Source organism: Muscardinus avellanarius, assembly GCF_963383645.1.
Source record: "Muscardinus avellanarius genome assembly, chromosome: 21".
In the NCBI taxonomy this organism is placed as follows: domain Eukaryota; kingdom Metazoa; phylum Chordata; class Mammalia; order Rodentia; family Gliridae; genus Muscardinus; species Muscardinus avellanarius.
This window is the reverse complement of record NC_137807.1, coordinates 10,851,581-10,875,915: the sequence shown is the minus strand read 5'-3', so window position 1 is coordinate 10,875,915 and position 24,335 is coordinate 10,851,581. Positions and strand designations below refer to the sequence as shown.

At 49.1% G+C, this 24,335-nt stretch overlaps 2 protein-coding genes across 4 annotated transcripts in view; one reads left to right on the top strand and one right to left on the bottom strand.

Moving 5' to 3' along the window:
• The window catches only part of RNFT2 (ring finger protein, transmembrane 2), a gene marked incomplete at both ends in the record, with an annotated part of 79,469 nt that extends 77,913 nt beyond the window's left edge, over window positions 1–1,556 (bottom strand). The window contains 2 exons of the mRNA XM_080717438.1: window positions 1,019–1,077; window positions 1,533–1,556. Coding sequence (XP_080573564.1) covers window positions 1,019–1,077; window positions 1,533–1,556 — 83 coding nt within the window. The remainder of the gene's footprint in view (window positions 1–1,018; window positions 1,078–1,532) is intronic.
• Window positions 1,557–4,511: 2,955 nt separating this feature from the next.
• Window positions 4,512–23,825, top strand: SPRING1 (SREBF pathway regulator in golgi 1; the record flags this gene model as incomplete). Of its 3 annotated transcripts, XM_080717434.1 has the most annotated exons (5): window positions 4,512–4,622; window positions 17,539–17,695; window positions 21,622–21,773; window positions 22,019–22,132; window positions 23,742–23,825. In XM_080717434.1, the coding sequence occupies 5 exons, from the start codon at window positions 4,512–4,514 to the stop codon at window positions 23,823–23,825; spliced, it is 618 nt and encodes a 205-aa protein (XP_080573560.1). The 3 variants fall into 3 exon arrangements, with proteins under 3 accessions (XP_080573560.1, XP_080573561.1, XP_080573562.1); XM_080717435.1 differs by lacking the exons at window positions 17,539–17,695; window positions 21,622–21,773; XM_080717436.1 differs by lacking the exons at window positions 17,539–17,695; window positions 21,622–21,773; window positions 22,019–22,132.
• Between the last annotated feature and the right edge of the window lie 510 nt (window positions 23,826–24,335).

Sequence of the window (24,335 nt, the reverse complement as noted above, 5' to 3'; positions counted from 1 at the left end):
AAAGACGGTGGCCGGCATCCCTCCTCTCTCCCCTCTCTCTGTGATCCACACTGGGGCTTCCGCACGTGGCCTGGTGGTACAGTAAGAAAGGTGAGCAATGTGACCCTCTTCCAATACCACTGTCCGCTCCAGAGTTTGTGCAGTGTTACAGACTCAGTGTTTGGCCCCCACCCCCAGGTGCACACGTAGATACCCTAAATCCCCACCGTGACGGTGTTAGGAGGTGCGGGGTCTTTAAAAGATGATTAGGTCATGCGGATGGGGTCCTCATAAAGGGAATTCACACCCTTATAAACAGGGCCATTGAGAGACACCTTGCCCTATATCTTCCACTACACGGAGTTATATAAGCTACCCTGTCTATGGTATTTTTGTTACAGCATTTCTATAAATTAAGATCCCACAGACAGCATGCACTGCACAGGGTGCGGGAGCTATCACAGAAGCAACAGCAGGCCATTGTGTGTTGAGTGTTTAGTATAAGGCCACCGCCGTGTGTTATGATTTGGGTATTATCTGAGTGTTGCCCAAAAGTCCGCATGTAAAGTCTTGGTCTCTGGGGTGGTGGTGGTATTGGAAGGTTCCGTGGATTTTTAAGAGGCCTAGTGGGAGGTCCTTAAGTCCTTGAGGGTTGTGGGAACCTAGTCTTTTTCTTCCCCCCACCTTTTGTGATGTCATCACCTGCTCCCCTACACAGCCATCACAGCCATCCGTGCCTTCAAGTAATGAGGCCAAAGGAGTGGTGCTGAGCCCGCACTAGGCTGCTCAGACTCTCAGCTTCCAAAACTGTGAGTTAAGTAAACCTTTTTTCTTTATAAAGTTAGCTGCCTCAGGCATTTTGTTTTAGAAACACAAGGTGGACTCTCATGCACTGTTGCAAAGAGGTTTCCAGTGGGATCTCCTTTGTGACTCTTTGCTACTAACTCCGAGAGGCAGGTATCTTTCAATCCGGTTTGGGGCTGCCCTTTACCACCCAAAGCCCAGAGTCTTCAGGTGGAACAAAACCAGGGATGCCTACCTTTCAGGTGGAATGCTGTCTGTGTTGCTGCTGTGGCGTCTCTGCATTTTCCTTAACACCTGAAAGCCAACATGTGGGTGAGCCAAGTCTCCCAACACTCTGGTTGCCGTGACAACCACAACAAGTACTGTCTGCGCTCTCTGACCTTCTCCGAACTACACTTTTTATCTTTCCTGCCTGTCAGTCCTCAACTCGACAGTTAATCCACGGCAGAGAGTTATCACCCCATTTCAGAGATGAGGCTGTTGAGACCCAAAGGTGAAGGAGGCCCTCGTGTAAACTGTGCTACGGAGAGAAGCCGGGGGCGATGAAGTGTGCTATGGGCTGGCAGTCAAGAGGCAGCGGTTCTGGACTGATGCTGTGTGACCTTAAACAACCCCATAACCTCCCTCTGCTTCCAGATTCCCCGTATGTTCCATGGGTGAAGTGGCAAAGTCCACCCCGAAGATTCCTTCTATTCCTCACATTTAATCAAGTCGTGATGAAGGTGTGAATTCTCTTAGAGACACGTCACCTGGTTCACTGAGAGGAGCCACATAGACGTCAGATCTCCATGGTGACGACACCGGGGGCGGGCATTCGGGGTTCCTGATGGGGATGTGGCCCCCAGGACCCGGAAAGAGCAGGCCTTCCCTCCTCTTTCTCTCTCCGGAGGGATGCGCCAAGCACACTTCAAACCCTGGATGGCACAGAACACCTGGGTAAGTCATCGCACAGAGTCAAGTAGACAATAAGTCTTGGGACCATCATTGGTAAGTGTAAGCACGGGATTCTGTCTGTTCGCTGTGGGAAGCCAGGGTGTGGCACGTCAGCCCAAGATGGCGCCCGGGCTGACTGCCAAGAATGGTGGTCTTGGCTGGCGCATGTGCTGTTGTCAGTATCACGCGCCTCATGCATGGACTGTGACGTAATGCCTTGTGGTTAGGCCAGTACCCCTATGAGGTACCTTCTAGGGAGCATGGGATGGACATGGGTGGAATGGGATTGGTGGATATTTTGGGAACAGGCTTGGTATGGTATATAAGGAAACTGCTGCGGGGAATAAAGAGGAAGTAGCTTCATCAGCAAGTCGGCGTTCGTGTGTTTCTTCCCTAGGCTCTGCTGGTCAGAGCCTTAGGGTTGTGACAGTTCAGTATCTCTGGGTAGTCTCCTATTAATCCTTCTTTAAGACGTGTGTGTGTGTGTGTGTGTGTGTGTGTGTGTGTGTGTGTAGGTGGTACTGGGATTGGAACCCAGGGGCATTCTACCTCTGAGCTACAACCCCAGCCCTATTTTACTTTTTTAAATTTGAAACAGTCTCAGTTTCAGAGAGCCTCGTTACATCGCTGAGTCTGGCCTCAAACCTGAGATCCTCTTATCTAAGCCTCCCAAGTGCTGAGATTGCAGGTATTTTTTGAAACTCTTAAGGACAATTAAGATCTTAATGGATTTTATCCTATTATAAAAATGAGTCCTGATTGAGGAATACAGAATATATGCTTTTGATCCTCCAGTGAATTTCCTCTACAACCAGAATGCAAATCCAAGCTCCATTCAGAGCCTACTGGTTCTGCCTTATGTAGCACCACCCACTTCCAACCCCATTTCCTTCCCCTCTCCTTTTATGGCTCCCCTCCAGCCTCACCATCTTGTTATTCCTCTAGTAGGTCAGCTTGTCCCTGCCTCAGGGACTTTGAAGTAGCTATTCCCCTTCCCCTGGAATGCTTTTCCTTCTGAAATCTGGACAGCTAGTTTTGTCTGGTCAAATGTGACCTCCTCCCAGAAGCCTTCTCTTCTTGCTCATCCAATCCCACTTAACAGTGCTCTATTTTATGTTCTTCACAGGCTCTCCCAGTCCCTTACATACATGTTTATTAAGATGTAAATGAGCCGGGCGTGGTGGCGAACGCTTGTAATCCCAGCGCTTGGGAGGCTGAGACAGGAGGATCGCACAGGTTCGAAGCCAGCCTCAGCTATTTAGTGAGGCTCTCAGCACCTTAGTGAGACCCTGTTTCTAAATAAAATATAAAATAGGTCTGGGAGTATAGCCCGGAAGTAGAAAGCCTCTGGGTTCCACCCCCAGTACCACCAGAAAAAAAAAAAAAAGTAAATGCCATGAAAAAAGAGATAAGGTCAACCTGGTTTGCTCATCTCCCTAGGCCTTTAGAATGCTACCTGGCACCAAGAGCAGACAACAAGAATCCAGTCAATGAATAAACATCAAGGGCCTTACTTACCTTTGCCCAGATACCCTGCTCCCTGCCCCACCTTCTTTTCAAACTAGAATAGAAATAACAGCGATACACTTGCCATGAGTAGGCTGAGCCTCCTGGCATATTTTCCTGCACCAGGACTACAGATAGTACCAAACTCTTAGTTCAGGGAACCGTAACAGGCTGTAGAATGGTTTCCTCATCCTGGCCAGGCTCCTTAGGGACACTGGGTAGAGACAGTACACCAACTAACCCTCCTTTCCCTCCTGGAAAAACCAAGAAACGGATCAGCAGCACCCTCTTGGTATACAAAGGAAAACTCATTCCGTGTATGTTTTCCAAGAACTCGCACTCTTGTTCAGTACCTTTCCCCACAATCTGTCCCCTATCGCTTGCAACTCCTTGGGTAAAATAAAATACAGAATCCCTAAGTTTCCATCCAGGACTTTGACACAACCTCCTAAATCAAATGCCCAAGGCTACTTTCAGAGGCGTGCTTTTGAAGGGGCTTCAGAGTCTCTGTTGGAAGCGGGCCGTATATAATTATTTCAATATCGAATTCTGGAGCACATTTTTTTTTGCACCTGAATAATTGAATGAAACGCCATGTAACAAACCTTTCTCCACACATTTTCCTGCCTCCCTATGCAGGAGCACACAGACAGACTTCAATGCTTACGATGTTTCAAGTTGTGCCCCGGGGCCCGCACAGGCCCGCCCCGAATGCCAGCCAGAGGGCATCTCCAGCCTCTCGGGCATTGGGAACAGGCAGGTGCACTTTGCACAAAATATCGCCAGGGCTTCTCATTCCTGCGACCCAAGCTCAGCGCATACGCTCTGGGACTGAAAGGGACTACACAGACCACTCCAGGGGAGGAAAATTTCGCGTTTTCTTTTTACCTGTCCAGACAATTCAGCAGCAATCTCAGCAGCATCATTCACATCCAGCCCAGCCAATCACGCGCGCGCCCTGGGCAGCACGTGACTTCCGAGTATTTCCGGCCTCTCGCAGAGGTCCGGCTCAGGCTCGTGCGGCCGGCGCTAGGACCCGGCAACCACACACCTACGATGGCCCGCCTCCTCGCCCCTGAGTTCAGCCAATAGGAAGCCGCCGGCACGCAGGAACCAATGGCGGGGAGGCCGCCGGTGACGCGCGCGGCGGAGGCGGGGTCACGCGGGGCTGCGCGCGCCGGCTGCCGGGAGCTGGCCGGGGCGCTGGGGCGCAGGGCCGAGCTGCCGGGCGCGCAGAGGGGCCATGCCGCCGGGGCCCCGGGCCTGCCTCGCCCCGCGCCCGCGCCGGCATGGTGAACCTGGCGGCCTTGGTGTGGCGCCGGCTCCTGCGGAAGAGGTGGGTGCTGGCCCTGGTGTTCGGGCTGTCGCTGGTGTACTTCCTCAGCAGCACCTTGAAGCAGGTCGGTGGCCCGGGGCTCGAGCTGGGTGCTTCGGGGACGCGGGGTCCCGACCTCGGGGCCTGCGCGGCTTCACCTGCGGGTGCCGGGCCCCGGGGGTGGGGGGCGTGCCCTCGCTCACCCGGCGGCCCCGTTTGGTTTGGGGGGGGGGCTCTGTGTTGGGTCCCCTGGGGTGACTCAGCAGGACCCGCGAGGCGCGCAGCTTGGCTGGGGTGAAATTTTCTTTTCACCAACGCTTACCCCCACCCCCAACCCCAGTTTTCGTTTTTTTCTTTATGTGATAATAACTGGAGAAATGGCTGGCGAGCTTTCACGCGAAATGTTACCCCAAATTTGCGTAGGAGCCCAGCTTGAGTGCTTGAGATTTTAGAAGGGGTGAGCGGAGCCTAGGGTGGACCCAGGACAGCTCCTGGTGATGAGGTTCCGGTACACACACACACACGCGCGCACACACACACACACACACACACACACACACACTTTGTATATATTGTTGCGGGTTTGGGGATGGAACCCAGGGGCATTCGACCTCCGAGCTACACCCCCTGCCCTATTTTTTTATTCTTTAGTTTGAAACGGAGTCTCACTAAGTTACTAAGTAGCTGAGGCTGCCTGAGAACCAAGATCCTCCAGCCCATTGGCACTCTCAAGGGTCAAGTTCGTAAGTAAAATGTATAATGGTATCTCAGTAAAACTAGATGTCATCCTAGTGTTAGTGGATTGGCGGGGATTCTGTGTAAAGGAAAGATGTGTGGCCTACCTCCCATCTTAGACACAAACAGGTGGAGTGTTGCAAGTCTTGCTGGCCCTGGTGAGTGGGTGATCATGTGGACAGTTGGGTTTCTGCTACACTTTCCCACAGTCAGTCAGTGCGTGCAGTTCCTTCTCTGTCAGGTGACAGTCAGTGAGTGTTGTGCGCCAGAACTCAGCCCTCTGGCTTCCTCTCCACCTGACTCAGGTGATCTCTAGCGCCACTGGAAAGTTTCCCAACTAGGTGCTGTTGATTTCCCAGTTTATAACCCCAGCCTAGTTCTGTCCAGAAAACCCCAAATTTAACAGTCTGTTGGCCAACGTGGCATCTTTTATTTTTTCCCCCAAAAATTTCTATGGCAGAGTACTAATAAAATTTATTTTTATTAACCATTTCGGTGTAGTTCAGTGATAGTGTATTTGTAACGTGCAATCATCATCTCTACTAACTCGTTTTAAGTTTTTTTTTTTTTTTTTTTTTTTTGCGGGTCTGGGGATGGAACCCAGGGGCATTTGACCTCTGAGCTACACCCCTTGCTCTATTTTTTATTCTTTATTTTGAAACTGGGTCTCACCGAGTTGCGGAGGGCCTCACTAAGTAGCTGAGGCTGTCCGTGAACAGTGATCCTCCAGGTCTCAGCCTCCGGAATGCTGGGATTACAAGCGTGTGCCACCACGCCCGGCTACTAACTCGTTTTATAAAAACCAAAACTTTACCTATTAAAAGTTAGCCCACCCATTCCCTCTTTCCTCCAGTGCTTGGCATTCACCATTCTACTTTCTGCTTGACATCTTTTTTTTTCTTTCTTCCCAGTAATGGGGAGTAAACCTAGGGGCATTCTACCTCCCATCTATACCACTCCCAACCCCATTTAAAAAAAATTATTATTCTTTATTTTGAAACAGGGTTTCACTGAGTTGTGGAGGGCCTCACTAAGTAGCTGAGGCTGGCCTCAAACTTGGAATTGTCCTGTCTCAGCCTCCCAAGTACTGGGATTACAAGCGTATGCCACCATGCCCGACTTGACATCTCTTTTTGATTTGTTTTGCGGTACTGGAGGTTGAACCCAGGGGTGTTCTACCTCTGAGCTATACCCCAGCCCTATATATTTATCATTTTTGAACACAGAGTCTCGTTAAGTTGCTGAGGTTGAACCTGTGATCCTCCTGTCTCAGCCTTTTAAGCACTAGGATTATAGGAGTGTGCTTGTAGGTTTCTTATGCTTGGCCAGAATTAGAATTATTGGCTCTCCTCTGCCAGTGTTTCATTCCCCTGGCCTTCCCAGTCTTACTAGGGAGCACCACTCCTCATTAGGGGTTCAAGCCACTGATGGCTTGAACCTAAAGTGACCTAAAGAAAAGAACCTAAAGAAAAGAATAATGCCTTATTCTGTAGGTCGCTTCCTACACTTGAAACACGGGGTCTGCCTTTGGGATGTGTCCTCAGTCTGTTCATTTCCCTCAATCATAACTGCTGCCACCCGAGGCCAAGCCACTGTCATCTCTGTCTGGAATGTTGCAGTAGGTAGCTCAGCCTGCTTTCTTGTCTTATACTTAGTCCAGCAGCAGGAGTGATCTTTAACAAGATAAGATTGTAGCTGGGCGTCATGGCACACACCTGTAATCCAAATGTTTGGGAGGCTGAGACAGGTGGATCTCGGGTTTGTTGCCAGCCTTGATAACTTAGAGAACCCTCAGCAATTTAGTGAGACCCTGTTTTAAAATAAAAAAAAAAGGTCTGGGGGTGTGGCTCAGAGGTTGAATGCCCTGGATTCAATCCCCAGTTTTCCCCCCTCCAAACACACACAGGAGCCCTGAATTTTGTTCAGTGCTTTCTAGAATGCAGCTGTCTATTTTGATTTTATCCCACTTGGTGGAGAGAGATTTGATTTCTTCGTTCCTCTATGAGCTCCTTCATGACCTCGTCAAAGCCTAATTCCTTCTAGAGACTGCACCTCTAGTTTTGGGATCTCGCTCTCCCCTATTATCACATGGAGAGAAAGGCTTTTGTCATCGGACCTTGGGGGCATCCGGCTCATAGCACTGTGTAGCCGCACTGTGACCGCACTGTGTGACCGCTCAGGACGCTGGCCTGCTGGCCTGTCCTATGCAGTTCCTTGCTTCCCCAGTAAATGCGATCTTGGAGGTGACTCTGCAGGGTCACACTCTCAGGTTGCAGAAATCGAGGGGACTGTTTTCTTGTCACACCTTACTAACAGTAGGTCATCAGCCTTTCTTCTCTTAAATTTAAGAGATGAAACTTGTGTTTTAATTTGTTGTGTTTGTATGTGGAACATAGTTTCATATATTTAAGGTCATTTAGACTGCCTTCTCTATGAATGACTACTTTATATCCTTTTTTTTCTTTTCTTCAGTACTGGGGATAGAACCCAGGGGTATTTTACCTCTGAGCTACACTCCCAGCCTGCATTTTCTTTCTTTCTTTCTTTCTTTCTTTCTTTCTTTCTTTCTTTCTTTCTTTCTTTCTTCTTTTTCTTTCATACTGGGGACGGAACCCAGGAGCATTCTACCTCTGAGCTACACCTCCATCCCTATTTTTTATTCTTTCTTTCTTTCTTTCTTTCTTTCTTTCTTTATTTATTTATTTATTGGTGGTACTGGGATTCCTGGAAGCCCTTCTACGTCCGGGATACACTCCCAGACCTATTTTATACTTTTTATTTGGAAACAGGGTCTCTTAAGCCAGTGAGGCTGGCTTCTAACCAGCGCGATCCTCCTGTCTCCGCCTCCCAAGCACAGGGATTACAAGCGTGCGCCGCCATGCCTGGCTTTATTCTTTATTTTGAAACAGAGTTCCACTGAGTTGCAAAGGGTCTCACCAAATAGCTGAGGCTGGACGCGAACCCCGATCCTCCTGTCTCAGCCTCCCAAATGTTGGTAACTGGGATTACAGCATGCGCTACCACATCCAGCTAGTTTATATCTTTCATCTATTTTATTTTTCATGTTTCAATCTTTGTTTTATTTATAGTTTATTTTTGCATAGGATGTGTTATACCCTTGACTGTTGGTAAAGTTAAGCGTAATGCACATTTTTGTGTGTGTATGTGTGGTACTGGGGGGTGGAACCCAGAGGCCTTCTACCTCTGGGCTATACTCCCAGACCTATTTTCTATTTTATTTGGAAACAGGGTCTCACTAAGTTGCTGAGAGCCTCACTAAATAGCTGAGGCTGGCTTTGAATCTGTGTGATCCTCCTGTTTCCGCCTCCCAAGCGCTGGGATTACAAGGGTGCGCCACCATGCCTGGCTATCATGCCACAATATTGTAATTAGTTTCTCTTCCTATTTTGTATTATAAACTTTGACCATTTTCCTATCGGGTACCTTTTTTCACTTTGTAAGAATTGCATGTGGATGTGGGCTGAGCATCTGACGCCTGGCCATTCTTAATTTGCAACCTGACAAAGATGAAGCGGCTGCCTGCAGCGCTTGCCCAGTGGTTTTTATAAATGGGATTAAAAATGTATGAGATTTTGGATAAATCTTTTCTTCTGGCTTCTCTTGAAAAATCAGATTTGTTAGCACTAAGTCTGCATTCTGGTCTCGCGACAGCCGGGGCCTAAGCTGAGCTGCATCCATAGGTCATGGGATACGTGCTTTCCTGCCGGCCTCTCCCCATTATGTCCTCCCCTGGCCTCCTGTGGTAGACATCAGGGATGTTCACAAGCCTTTGGTCCTCCCCCTCTGGGCACAGGGGGGACGGATTCTCCTCCCCACCTGGCCCCTTTGGAAGTGTGAGTGGCCAGGCAGCCTGCTTTAGCTCCTGCAGCACTGACTGCTGCTTCCAGGTAGAAACTTTGGGTAGTGTTTTCCCCTCCCCAGCACAGCAAGCTTGGCATCCCTGTGTGGAGAGGGAGCCTTCTGCAGCCTGACAGACAGAGACGAGTAGAACCGTCTGCCCAGCTCTGAGACTTGTAGCACAAGCAAGAGATAACCTGTTGTGTTAAGCCACTTAGATTTGGATTTTAGAATGACCTGGCCCGTCAATTTCCTTAAGGTCTCTGGAACTCTTCAGGGAGTCTGCTTTTTCCCCTGTGTTGACACTTTCACTGATGGTGTACAAGTAGTGGTGGGTAAAACTGGTATCTTAGCATGAATCAAAACATTGGTACCAGTAGCCATTCCATTCTCCATGGCCATACTTGTAGTTTAAAAACCTAATTTAATTTAAGAATGAAGCACGGAAAGTGGTTATTTTTGCTAGTCTTGTGTGTGTACTGCTAGAGATTGAACCCAGGGGCATTCTACCTCTAAGCTACACCCCCCCCATCCCTATTTTGTTTTTATTTTGAAACAAGATCTTGAGGTTGATGAGAGTCTCACTCCTAGCTGAGGCTGTCTTCAAACCTGCGATCCTGTACCAGGTACGGGGCTGTGCCATCACGCCTGGCTTAATTTTCTAGTATCAGTCCTCAAGTACCTGTCTTTTCTGTGTGCTGAGATGGAAAATCCACATCCCAAGCATCCTTCCGCATTTTGAAATGTGGTTCTCTTGCGGCAGTTGAGTTGCCAGCTAAACTAGACACCCCCCACCCACCCATGGGACACCACTTTCACCTCAAAGAATGAGTGACAAACCGTACTTTTTAAAATCTGAGTATTTGGTAGACGTTTTTCTGAAAACGAATGAAGTGAGCCTGTTGCTTCACAGAAAACATCTGACATTATTTTTTGCCAAAGGCAAAATTCAGGCTTTCAAATGAAAATTAGAATTTTGGAAAATGTGTATCTGCTATCTTGGGCTTGAAAACTTCAAAACAGTTAAAGATGTACCCATTTGGTTCCTGGTGAAATTAACAAAAAAAATTTTTTATATGTAATGAAAATGTTGTCAGCATTTGGAAGATCTGCAGAAAATCTGTTCAAAGTGCAAGGCAGATGTGTGGATTTTATTGTAACAGTGCATGAAAAACCCATTAACGTGGCATCAAAGTCCACACTGTACTGAACTGCCTTTTGGCAACAGCTTTATTTAAATATAATTCACATTCATATAACTGTATAGTTCACCCATCTAAAGCATACAACTCACTAGTTTCATAAAGTCACAGTTCAGTCGTCTTCACCACGGTCAGTAACAGCATTTATCATCTTTCTATCCCTGCCTCCCAGCTCTAAATAATCATGAGTCTGCTTTCTCTTTCTATACATTTGCCTATTCTGGATACGTTGTATAAATGGAATTTGATACTATGTGATCTTTTGCGACTGGCTTCTTTGCACTGGCATAATACTTTCAGGATTCATCTGTGTTATGACAGGGATCCTGAGCACCTTCTCATGTCTGAATATTACATTGTAAGCATGTGTGGCATTTTATCCAGTCATCATCGATAGGCATTTGATTGCTTCTCCCTTTTGAAGCTTATGAACATCCATTAAGTTATGTGTTTCATTTTTCTTGGGTTGTGCTTAGGAGTGCAATTGCTGGGTTAGATAATACCCAGTGCTTAACTTTTTGAGGAACTGTATGACTATTTTCCAAAGTGGCTGCAGTGTTTGCAATGAACTTGTGAGGAGCTACGCGTGTCAAGTTGAGGTGTAGTGCTGTGTGGAGTATCGCACAGCGTCAGGCGTAGTTCTCTGCGGCGGCTCTGAGTCTCCTCGGTGTGGGATGGGTCCCCGCTCTTCACCCCCAGCGGCAGGGTGCAGCGACTGAGTGCGGAGCAGGTATGCGACCCTAGCCGTCTCCCTCAGCACACACTCCAGAGGCACGGGGATGAGGAGCATTGCCCCCTCCTCTACTGTTGCTTGAAAAGTCTTTTCACAAAACAGGACAGCATGGCATGAGTTCATTATTATTACTTTGAAATGAATAAATACTTGATTTAAAATGTTCTAAGAATTTTTATTTTTTGCGGTACTGGAAATTGAACCTCTGAGCTACACTCCCATCCCTATTTTATTTAATTAATTATTTCTTTTTTGTGGTACTGGGGGTGGAACCCAGGGGCTTTTCTAACCTTGGGCTATACTCCCAGACCTATTTTATATTTTATTTAGAAACAAGGTCTCACTAAGATACTGAGAGCCTAAGTAGCTGAGACTGCCTTCAAACCTGTGTGATCCTCCTGTCTCAGCCTCCCAAGCGCTGGGATTACAAGGGTGCGCCACCACGCCTGGTGTTTTTATTTTTTATCTTGAAACAGCGTCTCACTAAGTTGCTGAGAGCCTAGTTAAGTTGCCGAGGCGAGGCTGTCCTTGAACCTGCTGCCATCGTCCTATTTCAGCCTCCCACATGCTGGGAGTACAGGTGCGCGCCACCGCACCCACCCAGTTGCTTTGATTTTTGATATGGCAAACATCAACAGCCACAGCTGACAGAGGCCCACATATTGGGTCCCTGATCGGTTTCCAGCACGTTGTGGGTCCCGGGAGCGCGGTCTTGGAGCAGCGCTGCTCTTCCTGCAGGTTTGCTGCTGTTGCCCCGCTGTGGGAGGGGCTTCAGCTGGGCCGGCCACCCCTCTGCAGCCATGTGCCCCGAAGTGGGTTTGCTTATGTAGCCTAGCTCAGCTCCTTCATCTGCAGCAGGGGATGGTGAGCTGGAGAGGAGGGCAGGAGGGTCTGTTTATCCTTAGTGGAGAGGAGGCTGGAGAACGCCCAAGCTCTGGGATCCTGGCTCTGCTCCTTGGGTGAGACTGAACCCGTGGGGCAGGTGCAGCAGGTGCTGCTTTACCTGGGGATACTTGCTAAGCCTCTGCTGCTTTGGGTTCCTCTTTTCTTTGTTTTTTTTTCTGATAATTAATGCTTTGGGGGATAATTTAAATGGTTAGAGATGGGAGCACAGGAATTAGCGTGGGTAGCGGGGATGCCATTGGGGGAGCGGGCGGGTGGCGAGTGGTACCAGGGGCCCAGCACGTTCTCTAAGCAGTGAGTGGTGAACAGCAGCTGTGAGGTGCGGTGCCCGCGGAGTGCCGTACCTACTGGGGGAAAGGAGGGAGACCTTAAGTAAGCAGTGAGTTCAGAGAATGATTTATATGCAGCAGTCACATCGGGCCTGAGAGAGCGGCAGGCGGGCCTGCCTGCGGCGAGGGTCCTGGCGTTGGGCGGGAGGGTCCTCGCTGCCCTCGGCCGTTGCCACAGTGCCCTGTGCCCTGCGAGCTCCGGAAAAGCAGCTGCACAAGCCTCGGGGCTATCTGCATAGCTCCCTGAACACATTAACACCTTTCACTTTGAAGTACTTAAGTGTTTTTGGTGCTCACTTAGATACTGTCTGAAATAAAGTGTAATTAATCGTTAAGGATGCGTTGCTGGTCTGGCTTTTGGCTCGTTTTTTACTGATTACCGAGATACACGAATGTTCTAGAAGGTTTGTCAAGTCCAGCCCAGGCCGGGGAGGAGGCCCCTGGCTGTGCTCTCACCGCCAGGAGCCTCTGCTTATATTTGTGCATCTTTTCCTCCTGTTTCTTCACGTAAGTGAAGAATACTGTTTCTTCATTTAACATATAAGCAGTTTCTTCATCTTGAAAAGCTCTTTATCATTTTTATAGCTAATTTTTTGTTATCAGGCTGCATTCCTCAAATATTAGACATTTGGGTGCCCTCTGGCCCTCACGCCCGCGTCCTTTTCTTGACACACAGAAGCAAATCTCTTAATGGAAACGGTGCCTCGAGTTCACGTGCCTTTCTCTCTCCAAGGGGCCTTGGCCTCATTTGACCTTCATGATGACCCCTGGAAAATACACAGCGCAGTTCTTAATAAACCTCTGACATCAAGGCCGAGTGGCGTGGGCAGTAGCAGCACTTCTGTGGCCCGCAGTTAGGAAGAAGCCCTCTGCGCTTCCCTCCCCTCTGTGCCGCGCTTTGCCCGCTCCCTGGTGTGCCCACGTGAGTCGTAGCAGCGGCGGAGGATCACGCCGACTTAGCCGCTCACCTCCGGATCCTGCTCCTGCAGGGTGGAGAGCCTGACCAGCTTGTCTCTGCATCCTCAGTACTTGGTAAAAATCCCACACCTTTGATTGGCTCTTGAACTAAAAAAAATACACATATATGGTGAAAAGCTTAAAGTTGAGAAACGTGGCAGGCAAGGGGAAGGTTTGGACAGTTTCAGACCCATGTGGTGGAGGATATTTGATGTTCCCTCGTGTCAGCTCCTCCTCAACTCACGCGATCCTTTAGGCCAGGTCTTGAATATTCGTGTTTGAAAACAAGATCAAGTGCTGGGAGAACGGCTGACCTGTTTACCAGGAATGTGGCTGTGAGGCAGAGATCCCCTGCGACACACTTGTCCCTGAACTCCTTTCTTTCAGGAGGAATGACAGGACAGGTTGGGGTAATGTTCAGAGCACTCTAAGCTTGCCGTGAGAGCCGGTTGACTACTCGGATAGGCCTGTTAATAGTTCTGATGGCTATTAGTTCGTCCAGGGCAGCATTTGCAGCCGGCTTGGCTCCAGGGCTCGTATGCAGTTCGCCGCGGTCCCGGCGGAGCCGCGGGGTGTGAGTTTACAGACAGTTAAGCAGGGTGCACCTAAGTGATTTGTTCCAGTTCCCTTGGCTCCCGCACTTAGCTCCCCTCTGCGCCAGCCGAGGAGCACAGATGTTGTTTTTGTGTGACTGTCCTGTGCCACTTCTTTCTTAAACAACAGGGAGAGGCCAAGTAGAAATTAAAGCAGCCATTAGACTATGTTCCATTTAGTCAATTAAAGAACAAAATTCAGTCCTGGTGAGGTTGTGGTAAGACTGTGAACATTCTTACGTAAATGCTGGTTGTGACCAGACTCAGAAAGAAAACCTCAGGAAAGTCTACGAGGGCAAGAAGTACAAGCCCCCGGGCCCGCGGCCCGGGAAGACGCGGGCCATGTGCCGAAGGCTCAGCGAGCACCAGGAGAGCCTGAAGACCAAGCAGCAGCCGCGGAAGGCGCGGCTCTACCCCGTGCGCAAGTGCGCGGTCAAGGCCTGAGCCGCGGCAATAAACACAAGAATGGCAAAAAAATAAAATAAGTAAATGCTGGTTGTGAGCCGGGCGTGGTGGCGCACGCTTGTAATCCCAACACTTGGGAGGCTGAGACAGGAGGATCGCACAGATTCGAAGCCAGCCTCAGCTACTCAATGAGGCCTTTTGCAACTCAGTGAGAGCCTGTTTCAAAAATAAAGAATAAAAAATAGGGCTGGGGGTGTTGCTTGGAGGTAGAATGTTCTTGGGTTTCATCCTCAGTACCACAAAAATGAAAGAAAGAATGTAGGGATCCAAGCCGGGCATGGTGGCGCACGCTTGTAATCCCAGCATTCAGGAGGCTGAGACAGGAGGATCGTACAGGTTCGAAGCCAGCCTCCGCTACTTAGTGAGGCCCTTTGCAACTCAGTGAGACCTTGTTTCAAAATAAAGAATAAAAAATAGGGCTGAGGGTGTCACTCCAAAGTAGAAAGCCTTTGGGTTCCATCCCCAGTACTGCAAAATAATAAATAAATAAAATTAAAATAAAATGCTGGTTGTGTTTCCAATGGTAGATAAAACTTGGGGGAGTTATTTGGTACCATGTAGCATTTACTGCTACCAGTTACTCAGCAGAGTCTTGAGAATCTTCAGACAGCAGTGCCATCCACGATGACGAAAGTCTGGCCTGTGTTGATCTATGGCGGATGTGTTTACTAAATTACGGCACATCAACATGACGGGTTATTACAGAGCCTTGAAAATGTGATTATCGAGGTAATGTAGGTACTTGGAAATGTTTTACTCCCCAATTAGTGTCAAGAAGAGCTGCACGCAGCGCATCCTAATTGGCAGTATAAACTGGGGTCAGAGGCCAGAAGTTAATATGCAAACACAGTATACTTTCATTTAAGGAATGGGATCATGGGTAACTTCTCTCTTTAATGGTGGTGATCTTATTTTTTTTAAACGAACCTTTTATTTTGGAATTATTACAGCTCTATAAGAATTGCAGGGGCAGTGTAGCTCCTGTAACACTTCACCTACTTTCTCTTATTGTTTATAAGCATATTTTAATATTTTATTTTAAATGAAAGATAAGAATATTCCAGAGATGACTAGAGATGATTAATAATTACCTATGCTCCTCCCAGTATGTAATCATCTGTGTGAGCATATCTTTCTCTACCTCTATCTCAGTGCTTACTAACCTGTGTGTGCATAACTGTCATCATAATTATTCCGCAGCCTGTCTTTTGTCTTGATGTACTGTAGACAGTAGTAGTCTGCAACCCTGTCTCTTAAAATCATCTGGATTTCTTAAAAATACTGACACCTGTTCTTTTTTTTTTTTTTTTTTTTTTTTTTGGTGGAACTGGGATTTCTGGAAGCCCTTCTACCTCTGGGCTACACTCCCAGACCTATTTTATATTTTTATTTGGAAACAGGGTCTCTTAGGCCAGCGAGGCTGGCTTTGAATCTGCGTGATTCTCCTGTCTCTGCCTCCGAAGCACGGGGATTACAAGCGTGCGCCACCACGCCTAGCACCTGACACCTGTTCTTATAAAAAAAAAAAAGTTTTTTTGTTGTTGTTGTTGTTGTTGTAGGTAGGCAGGCTTAGAAATCAATTTGTTTTGATCTTTGTCCATGATTTAAGTCAGGTTTAAGTACTGCTGTAGATAGGTATGAGTGAGATCGAGGCTCGATTGTGATAATATGTCCATACCAGTATTTTTCAGTCATTGTCCATACCAGTATTTTTCAGTCATTTCTCAGTTGGGTGTTCAGGGTTTTTGTCTCATTTAAATGGCTGTAGTAACATCCTTGTGCATTCTTGTACATTGTATTTTCTGTAGAATTGCCTCAAAAAAGAATTCACTGGACCAAAGTGTGTGGCATATATATTTTAAATAGTAATAGCTCTTTCCAGATTACTTTTCCTAAATAAATCTTAGTGATTTTAAAGACCTTGTCCATTTTTTAAAGTAAATAAATGCTGTCAAACTTTCAAGGTTTATTCCCTTTTGCTTAAAAAGTGGCAGGTGTGTGTGTGTGTGTGTGTGTGTGTGTGTGTGTGTCCGTCCTGGGGATGAACCCAGAGCCTTGCACATGGTAAGCAGGTGCTCTACCACTGGGCAACACTGCCAGTCTTTTTGTTGTTGTTGTTTTGTTTGTTTGTTTGGACCAATTCTTCTGCTTCAGCCTCTCAAGTAGCTGGGTTAGAACGTGTACCACTGCGCTCTGCACCAGGTAACTCCTAGTGGTCAAAGCCACAGAACCGACTAGAGTGGTCAGTGTTAATGACAAATGTTTAAAGCCCCTACATGCCTTCGGGAGGGAGACTTTCGTAATTGTTTTGTCTTCCGGTAATAAACTGAAGCATTCAGAAGATGAGTATCTTGTGCTTGGCTTGTTTTCTGGCACTTGTACAGAAAGACTGATTTTGAAAACTGGATCACTGTCTGGGCGTGGGGGCACACACCTGCAGTCCCAGTGTTCGGGAGGCTGAGACAGGAGGATCACAGGTTTGAGACCAGTCTCAGCAATGTAGCCAGAACCTGTTTCAAATAAAAAATAAAATGTGCTGGGGGCAGAGCTTGGAGGTAGAATGTCCCTGGGTTCCATCCCTGGCGCTGCTCCCCACCCAAGAGAGAAAACTGGAGGACTGCCCGGCCTGGCTTCAGGCTAGGAGAAAGGGGCTGGACTCTAGGCCCAGGGCCGCTCTTCCTTCCTCAGGACGGGATGGCTTCTGCAAAGAAACAAGTCCTGAGGGTGCTTACTCAGTGCTCTTCCACAGAATACCTGCGGGCGTTGACACCCTTCATCTGCCCTCAGCGAGCCCCCAGTTCAGTCTTCCCATGCTCGTGTCACCCAAGTGTAAGTGACCTTGTGCTCCGGATGTGTCTGACCCAAGTTTTGAATTCTATTCCACAGTATATTTGCTTTAATGTAAAAAAAATAATGTGTCATCAGAAAGAAAAAGTTGTGAACTTTTTTCTTCCGATTTTTTTCATGAAATGAACACTTACACCCATGTCTCATGTTCCTGCCGTCCCGGGCCACGCATGTAAGTACACCAGCTCTGAGGCCTGTCCCTCACTTGCTAGTTTCTCCTACAGGTTTATTTATGACTGTTGAGACTGTGCTGACACAAGGAAGTGCAGACACCTGTAGCACAAGCCTTGTGGTGTGAGCGACCTCTTACTCTAGCTGCAGTGAGAAGTTGGGGAGTTTGCCGGGAAAGGCCTCACCTTCCTTGACGGTCTCTTCGTAGGAGGAGAGAGCTGTGAGAGATCGGAATCTCCTCCAGGTCCAAGACCACAATCAGCCCATTCCGTGGAAGGTGCAGTTTAACCTGGGCAACAGCAGCCGGCCGAGCAATCAGTGCCGAAACTCCATCCAAGGGAAGCAGCTCATCACGGACGAGCTCGGTGAGTGCCCTCCTCCCGCGGCAGAGGGAGAACACACTGAGATTCGGGTCGGAGAGCTGGGGCTTGACAGGGAGTCCTCCACGTGCATTTTCCCTTCTTGGTCTTTTACAGCATTTCTCATATCTTTGTCCTTTACATCCTACTCATCCTCCCAGGGTCCCCTGACACCAGAGGAGCTTGGGCTCATGACTTAGCTCACAGTTCCTTGTGTCCGCAGCTTCCAGTGTTAGCATTTATCATCCCTCAGTCCCTGGGCGGCTTCCTGCCGGTCTCCCCTCAGCCCCGGACAATCTCTCCTCTTCTTAGTGGTGAACTCTGTAGAATAAAAGCTTCGTTTTCCTCCAGATAACCTGAATAAATACAGTGTTGACACTCAGGAAATGCACTTGTTGATGGACGGACCAGATAATTTCATGAATCATAGATTCAAAATGTGTTCATCTTACAGAGAAATTGTCAAAGGAAGGCTTTCTCGCTTCCCTTAAGCTGTAAGAAAGAAGATGCCTGCAAGGATGAGCCGGCTCCCAGGCACCTGCTCAGGCTCCTGAAGTGGAACTCTTGCTAACGCCCTGCCCGCGCTGATTGAACTCCCCCACTTCCTGAGCACTGGGCTGCAGGCACTCTTTGCAAGTCTCATGGACTTGTTTGTGTGTGTGTGTGGCACTGGAGATTGAACCCAGGGCATTCTACATCCAGCCTCACCCCCAAACCCATTTTGTTTTTATTTTGAAACAGAGTCTTACTAGGTTAATGAGACTCTCACTATTTGCTGAGGTTGTCCTCGAACCTGTGATCCTCCTATCTCAGCCTCCCAAGTACTGGGATTGCAAGGATACACCACCACGACTGGCTTCTCATTGACTTTTACAACAATATGATGTTAGATACTGCTAGTTTCATTTTATAGGTTAAAGAACTTGCCCCAAATTGGCAAGGACTCTTATAAACCGTTAACACAATGGTGGTGGTGCCGGTTAACTCTGGGGTGTCCTACACCCAACCCCTACACTGAGCTACACCCAACTCCTATTTTTAAATTTTTTTTATTTTGAAACAGGGTCTCAGTAAGTTCCGGAGGGCCTCGCTAAGTTGCTATGGCTGGCTTTGAACCTGTGGTCTTCCTCTCTCAGCCTCCCTAGTACTGAGATTATAGGCACTTGCCACCGCACCTGGCTTGTAGATGTAAATTTTATCCTATTTCAGAGACTCTCAGAGCAAGTGGGTTATGAAGAGTATGATATTGGAACTGCTGCAGGTGGGCTTGTGTCGGAATCCTCATCTACACATTATGAAGCTGAAGTTAATAAGTCACATGTCGTCTTTAAAATGAAAAAGTGCGTTATTGCTTAAAAAATTAACATGCCCCGTACAATGAAAAACAGAACCTTCCCCCAAATCCCAGGGTCATAAGCCGGAGGTGGGATTACTTGGAAAAGAAGGAACGGCAGGTGGGGCTTGGCACCCGGGGCAGAAGAGCTGAGGGCTGCTGTGCCAAACGATGCCAGGGACATGCTCTTGAGGTCACGAGGAGACGCTGACGGTACTGCGGAGTCAAGCTGAGCGGAGGGAGATGAGTGTGCGCAAGGTGCACAGCTCGCCAGGGCAGCCCGTGACTGGTGCTTTGGCTTGGTGGAGTTCAGGGCCTGTTTCTTACCGAATGAGGCAATCCAACATTTTGTGCAGTCTGTTGTTTTATTTTATCAAAGCTAGCAAAAGAATAATTTTCTTCTGATTTAGGTGAGACAAAGATGTGAGACTCCTTGAGTAAAAAGTCCCAAGAATCAACCACCTAATCAGTGAGCTAAAATTCAAGAGCCGTAGGTTTTGTTCGCCCTCCATGCATATGGGAGAAGTGGTTGAATAAAGACTTGCAGCGTGCCTGCCTTTTCCCAAGCAGATGCCATCACGCACATGGCTGGGGTTGCACATTATTAAGTAAGACAACCAATTAGAATTACACACTTGTCAAAGGTTGGAAGTTAACTTCCCAGGCAGTAGCAACACATTCTGAGGTTGTGATCTCACACGACTCCTTGTTGAAAACAGCATTTGCTTGAGTAGGTTTATGATACCGAAAGAGAGAAAGTTAGATTTGCAGGTCTCAAAGCTTAGTGCTGGAAGTTAGCACTGGGAAGAAGCAGAAGGCCTGAAGTGCTGACGCCCAAGACCTGGGGAAGAAAGGAGCAGGAAGGCGATTCAGCAGGTAGAGTCTGGGTCCCTGATACGCTCCTGACACAGAGTTGCTGTGTATTTTGAGCAGACTGTTAAGAAAAGTTTTGGCTTATTTGTTTTGTTTTTTTTTTTTGTTTGTTTGTTTGTTTTTTTGGTAGGGATATAATTGTATATAATTCCCTGTAAAGAAAACGAGTAGAAATAGCTGGGAAGAATCCCAGACACATTCACTGTGACATTGGTATCATCCTCTCTAATTAGGAGACAGAGTAGCATGGTTAACAACAGAAGACAAGGGTCTGGATCTTTGTGTGTTGGGAGGGGTCAGACCCAGAGATAGTCTGCTTCCGAGCTCTGCCCTTAGCCCTATTTTATTTTGTTTTTTAAACAGGGCCTCAAGTACTGCGATTAGAGGCACCACCACACTTGGCTTGATCTTTTGTGGCTCCGTTTCTCAAGTGCTAAGCCAGGGCCCGCTAGTCCCCTCCATCCTCGTTATCCTCCTGCTGCCTCTTGCTCTCACACAGACTTTGTTTTTCAGAGCAGTTTCTGAAAACAACTTACATTCTCCAGGTTGTGTTCTCCAAGGACTGAGAACCTGGGCATTTGGAATGAATGATGCCGGGAGCAGCTGCTCCACACCTGTGGGCCTTGCACGTACCTGTGGGCCTCAGCGTGCCCCTGGGAGTTTACCGGGAGCAAGTGGCGGCCCTCACGGACTTACTCTTACATTTTTCTACCCCACTCCCGGAAGGATGTAGAGAAATGTCTATCTAGCAGCTCGAAACAATAAGTTAGCGTCTGTAAAGAGATTCTTTCTCTAAAATCGAACCTGAATTGACGGGGTTAGAGATGTGGAGAGAATTAGGAGGTCATCTCTTTCTGGGTATTAGAGAATTGCATTCCCTGATATCAGAAGGCAGTTGAGTTCCTGGTATACATGTACAAATAATCTAAATCAGTTCATAAAGTTAGGTGGGACTGTTGCTATTTGAAAAATCTTCCAGATGACTAAACAAACAGCAAGCACTTAAAAATATTTGTAAGGAGTCTTTTGTTTGTTTTTTAAATCTGGAAAGATCTCCGTGGGTGTGGTGGCGCACACCTGAATCCTAGTATTTGGAAGGCTGAGACAGGCTCGGTGGGTGTGGTGGCACACACCTGTAATCCTAGTACTTAGAAGGCTAGGTTATTGAAACTGGCCTCAAACCTGCCTTCAAGGCCAGTCTCAATAACTTAGCAAGACCCTGTTTCATGAAAAGTAAAAAATAAAACAGAGCTGGGGGTGTAATTTGGAGGTAGAACACCCCTGGGTTCAATCCCCAGAACACACACACACACACACAAGGAGCTTACAGTTGGGAGAATGCCTTGGTTCTTCCTATTGTTCAGAATCTTGTTTGAAAGAGTATCCTCAGTACCACCAGAGAGAGAGACAGACACGTTTCTCTTAGGCACAGACAAAAGACTCTTGGCTTGCGCAGGCTGGACAGAGAGGCGTGGCGTGGCATGGCTTGACGCGCCGGTGAGGCTGAGCGCGTGGCTAGCAGTAGACTGACGGCAGTCCCTGAAGCTCCTGTGGAGCCGGCTCTGCCGCAGGAGGCCCTATTTGGGCACATTGTCCGTCAGCCGCATTGATGCGTAGGGCGCCTGGGCTCCGGGTCCCGCCTCCGCCTCCTGCTGGTGCGTATCTTCCTTGCTGCCCATGGTCACCGGGTGGAGAGTGTGTGCTAACGCTCTTCTGTGCCCTGCAGGGTATGTCTGTGAGAGGAAGGATCTGCTGGCCAATGGCTGCTGTGATGGCAGCGTCCCGGGCACCAAGCAGTATTGCTGCGACAGCTGCCTGGCCAACGGCTGCTGCCGCACCTACGAGCACTGTGTGTCCTGCTGCCTGCAGCCCAACAAGGTAGGGGCGGCCGCGGCACTCACGAGGCTTTTCGTGTGGGGTCCTTTGATTCTAAAGCCCACTGACTTCCAAGGGTTCCTGTGCAGAAGGAGCCATTGTGCTTCTGATCAGGTGCCAGTACCTCCGAGCCCGGCTCCCCTTTCCCTCCCTGCCCGCCATCTTCCCTTAGCGGAGGGAGCTGTCCAGGGCCACCTTGCGATGGCGGGGCCTGGGGTTGTGACAGTGTCTAACTTCTGTTTCCATAGCAACTTCTCCTGGAGCGCTTCCTCAACCGGGCTGCCGTGGCCTTCCAGAACCTCTTCATGGCAGTGGAGGACCACTTTGAGCTGTGCCTGGCCAAGTGCAGGACCTCGTCCCAGGTCAGCAGCGCTGTCCCCCGCTGGGGAGGCGGGCAGTGGGAGAAGTCCCAGGTGTGCACTGGGCGGAGCCACACTCGCCTTGCTGGTGGAATGATAGTGCCGGAATATCGGCACCAGATGTAGCCAAGTCGGGGGAGGAAAGTGTGTCGTTGGCTCGAGGTCCAGCCAGCTTGCGTCTCTGCTGTGCGGCGACACGTTTGCCCTCTCAAGAGGAAGCACAGAATTATTTATTTAAGTCCAGGTAGAATCCTAATAGTTCGACTGCAGGGGATGGCCCCCCTCCATCTGCCTGAAGTTTGACTAAGGCTTCCCAGCAACCTCTTATTTCGAATGAGCAGTAATTTGTTCTGGGACGGAGTTGTGGTTTGTTTTAGGATTCAGGGGATAGGGCAGGTAAGAGTTTAAGGATCCAGGAGTGAAATCTGCTGCTGTCAGGCTCTGGGCAGGTGTCGCACGCTGCCCTTGGCGCCGGCCTCGTCCTTGGGCGTCGGTGCCGCACCTGCCGCCGACAGCGGCTCCGTCTCTGCTTCCCTTCCCCGGCTCGGCTTCTGTGGCTGGGCAGTTTTGTATCTCTCTGTGAAATCCCCAGACGTGTTTCTTAAACAAGCACAAGCACGGTCCTAGGGCTTCTGCCCTGGTGTCTCTGAGAGAGCGGACTCGCTTGTCATCCTCCGGCACTCGCACACCTTTGGCCAGGTTTCCGTACCCGCCTTTTGAGTTGATGCCCTCTCTGGGTCTCTGGTTTGCTCTGAGAGCGTCCTGTATCCTCGGGTAAGTGCTGGGGCTCAGGGAGTGTTAGGAAGCGGTAGGAAGTTCTGCTGGCCTGATTTTCTCCGAGAGCGTTCCGCCTGAAGGACCTTAGCAGGGGTGTGGAAGAAGGTTGAACACACGACTCCTGTGATTCACATTCTCTCTCGTTCAGAGAGATGCTAGAGAAGGCAAAGTGTTTCTTTCCATAACTGATAAACCCAAGAATTATTTCCAGTCTTAAGTGAAGCTACTGTACTTTCTGACTTGATCTTTTTATTATAAATGGAGACTTCCCAATTCCCAATTTAGTGGTTTGAGAACAGTATTCCAAGAAAGAGAAGACTTAGCCTTGGTTTTAGGCTAATTAATGAACACTAGCCCAGCCAAAAACTCAGGTTGCTTGTGTGAAAACAAATTGCTGAGGATCGGCCACTGGGGACAGCGGCTTGAGACCCCGCCTGCTGCTGCAGCCAGCTGGGGCTCGTGAGGTGCCCGGGGCGCGGCGCCGGCCAGACCTCGCGGAAGCAGCCGGAGGAGCCTCCCTTGGTCTCTACAGGGCGCTCTGAAGAGCAGGCTCAGGTGCAAGTGCAGCTTGGATCTTAATCTGTCAGGTCATTGAGAAAAAGTAGTCGTCCCGAGCTGAGAAACAGTGGTCTCGTATCCGTTCTCATGCTCCTCACCGGTGCTCAGTGCTGTGCTGGGCCTTTTCCTTTGTTCTAGAGAGTTCTGGGAGCTTCGAGTTACTTTTGGAGGACTGTCTGGTGTCCTGCAGGGAGTGCCTGCGGCCGCCTGCCCCTCCTGCTCCCGAGGAGGGCCTGCCACCTGCCTCACTCACGGCACGCCTGTCCTTTGCCAACAGAGTGTGCAGCACGAGAACACCTACCGGGACCCCATAGCGAAGTTCTGCTACGGAGAGAACCCGCCCGAGCTCTTCCCCGCCTGACGCGCACTGGCGCTCACCGCCCAGAGCCACGCCGCGGCCGGCGCTCACGTGCAGACGACGAGGCACTTCTGAGCTGTCATTTGGCCGGGGACGCTCTGCAGAGCGGCTGCAATGCCGGCCGGCCCACCTGGAGAGCCTGGACGGCCTTCACGGGAGACTCAGCCCCGACACCCGCACGGGGACCGGTGACTGGTGTCCCCAGGGCCAGGTGTCCACTCCCAGGGTGAGACTCAGCCCTGACACCCGCACGGGGACCGGTGACTGGTGTCCCCAGGGCCAGGTGTTCACTCCCAGGGTGAGACTCAGCCCCGACACCCGCACGGGGACCGGTGACTGGTGTCTGCCAGGCCAGGTGTCCACTCCCAGGGTGGCCCGAGCCCTTGCCCTGTAAAATTATTTATTGGACTTCTTTGGAATAGTGGGGGAAATACAGTGTTTTATGTAGGGAAACACCTTGCCATTCTAGTAGCATATGCTCAAGAAAATTATTTCTTTTGGCATTCTTGTGTT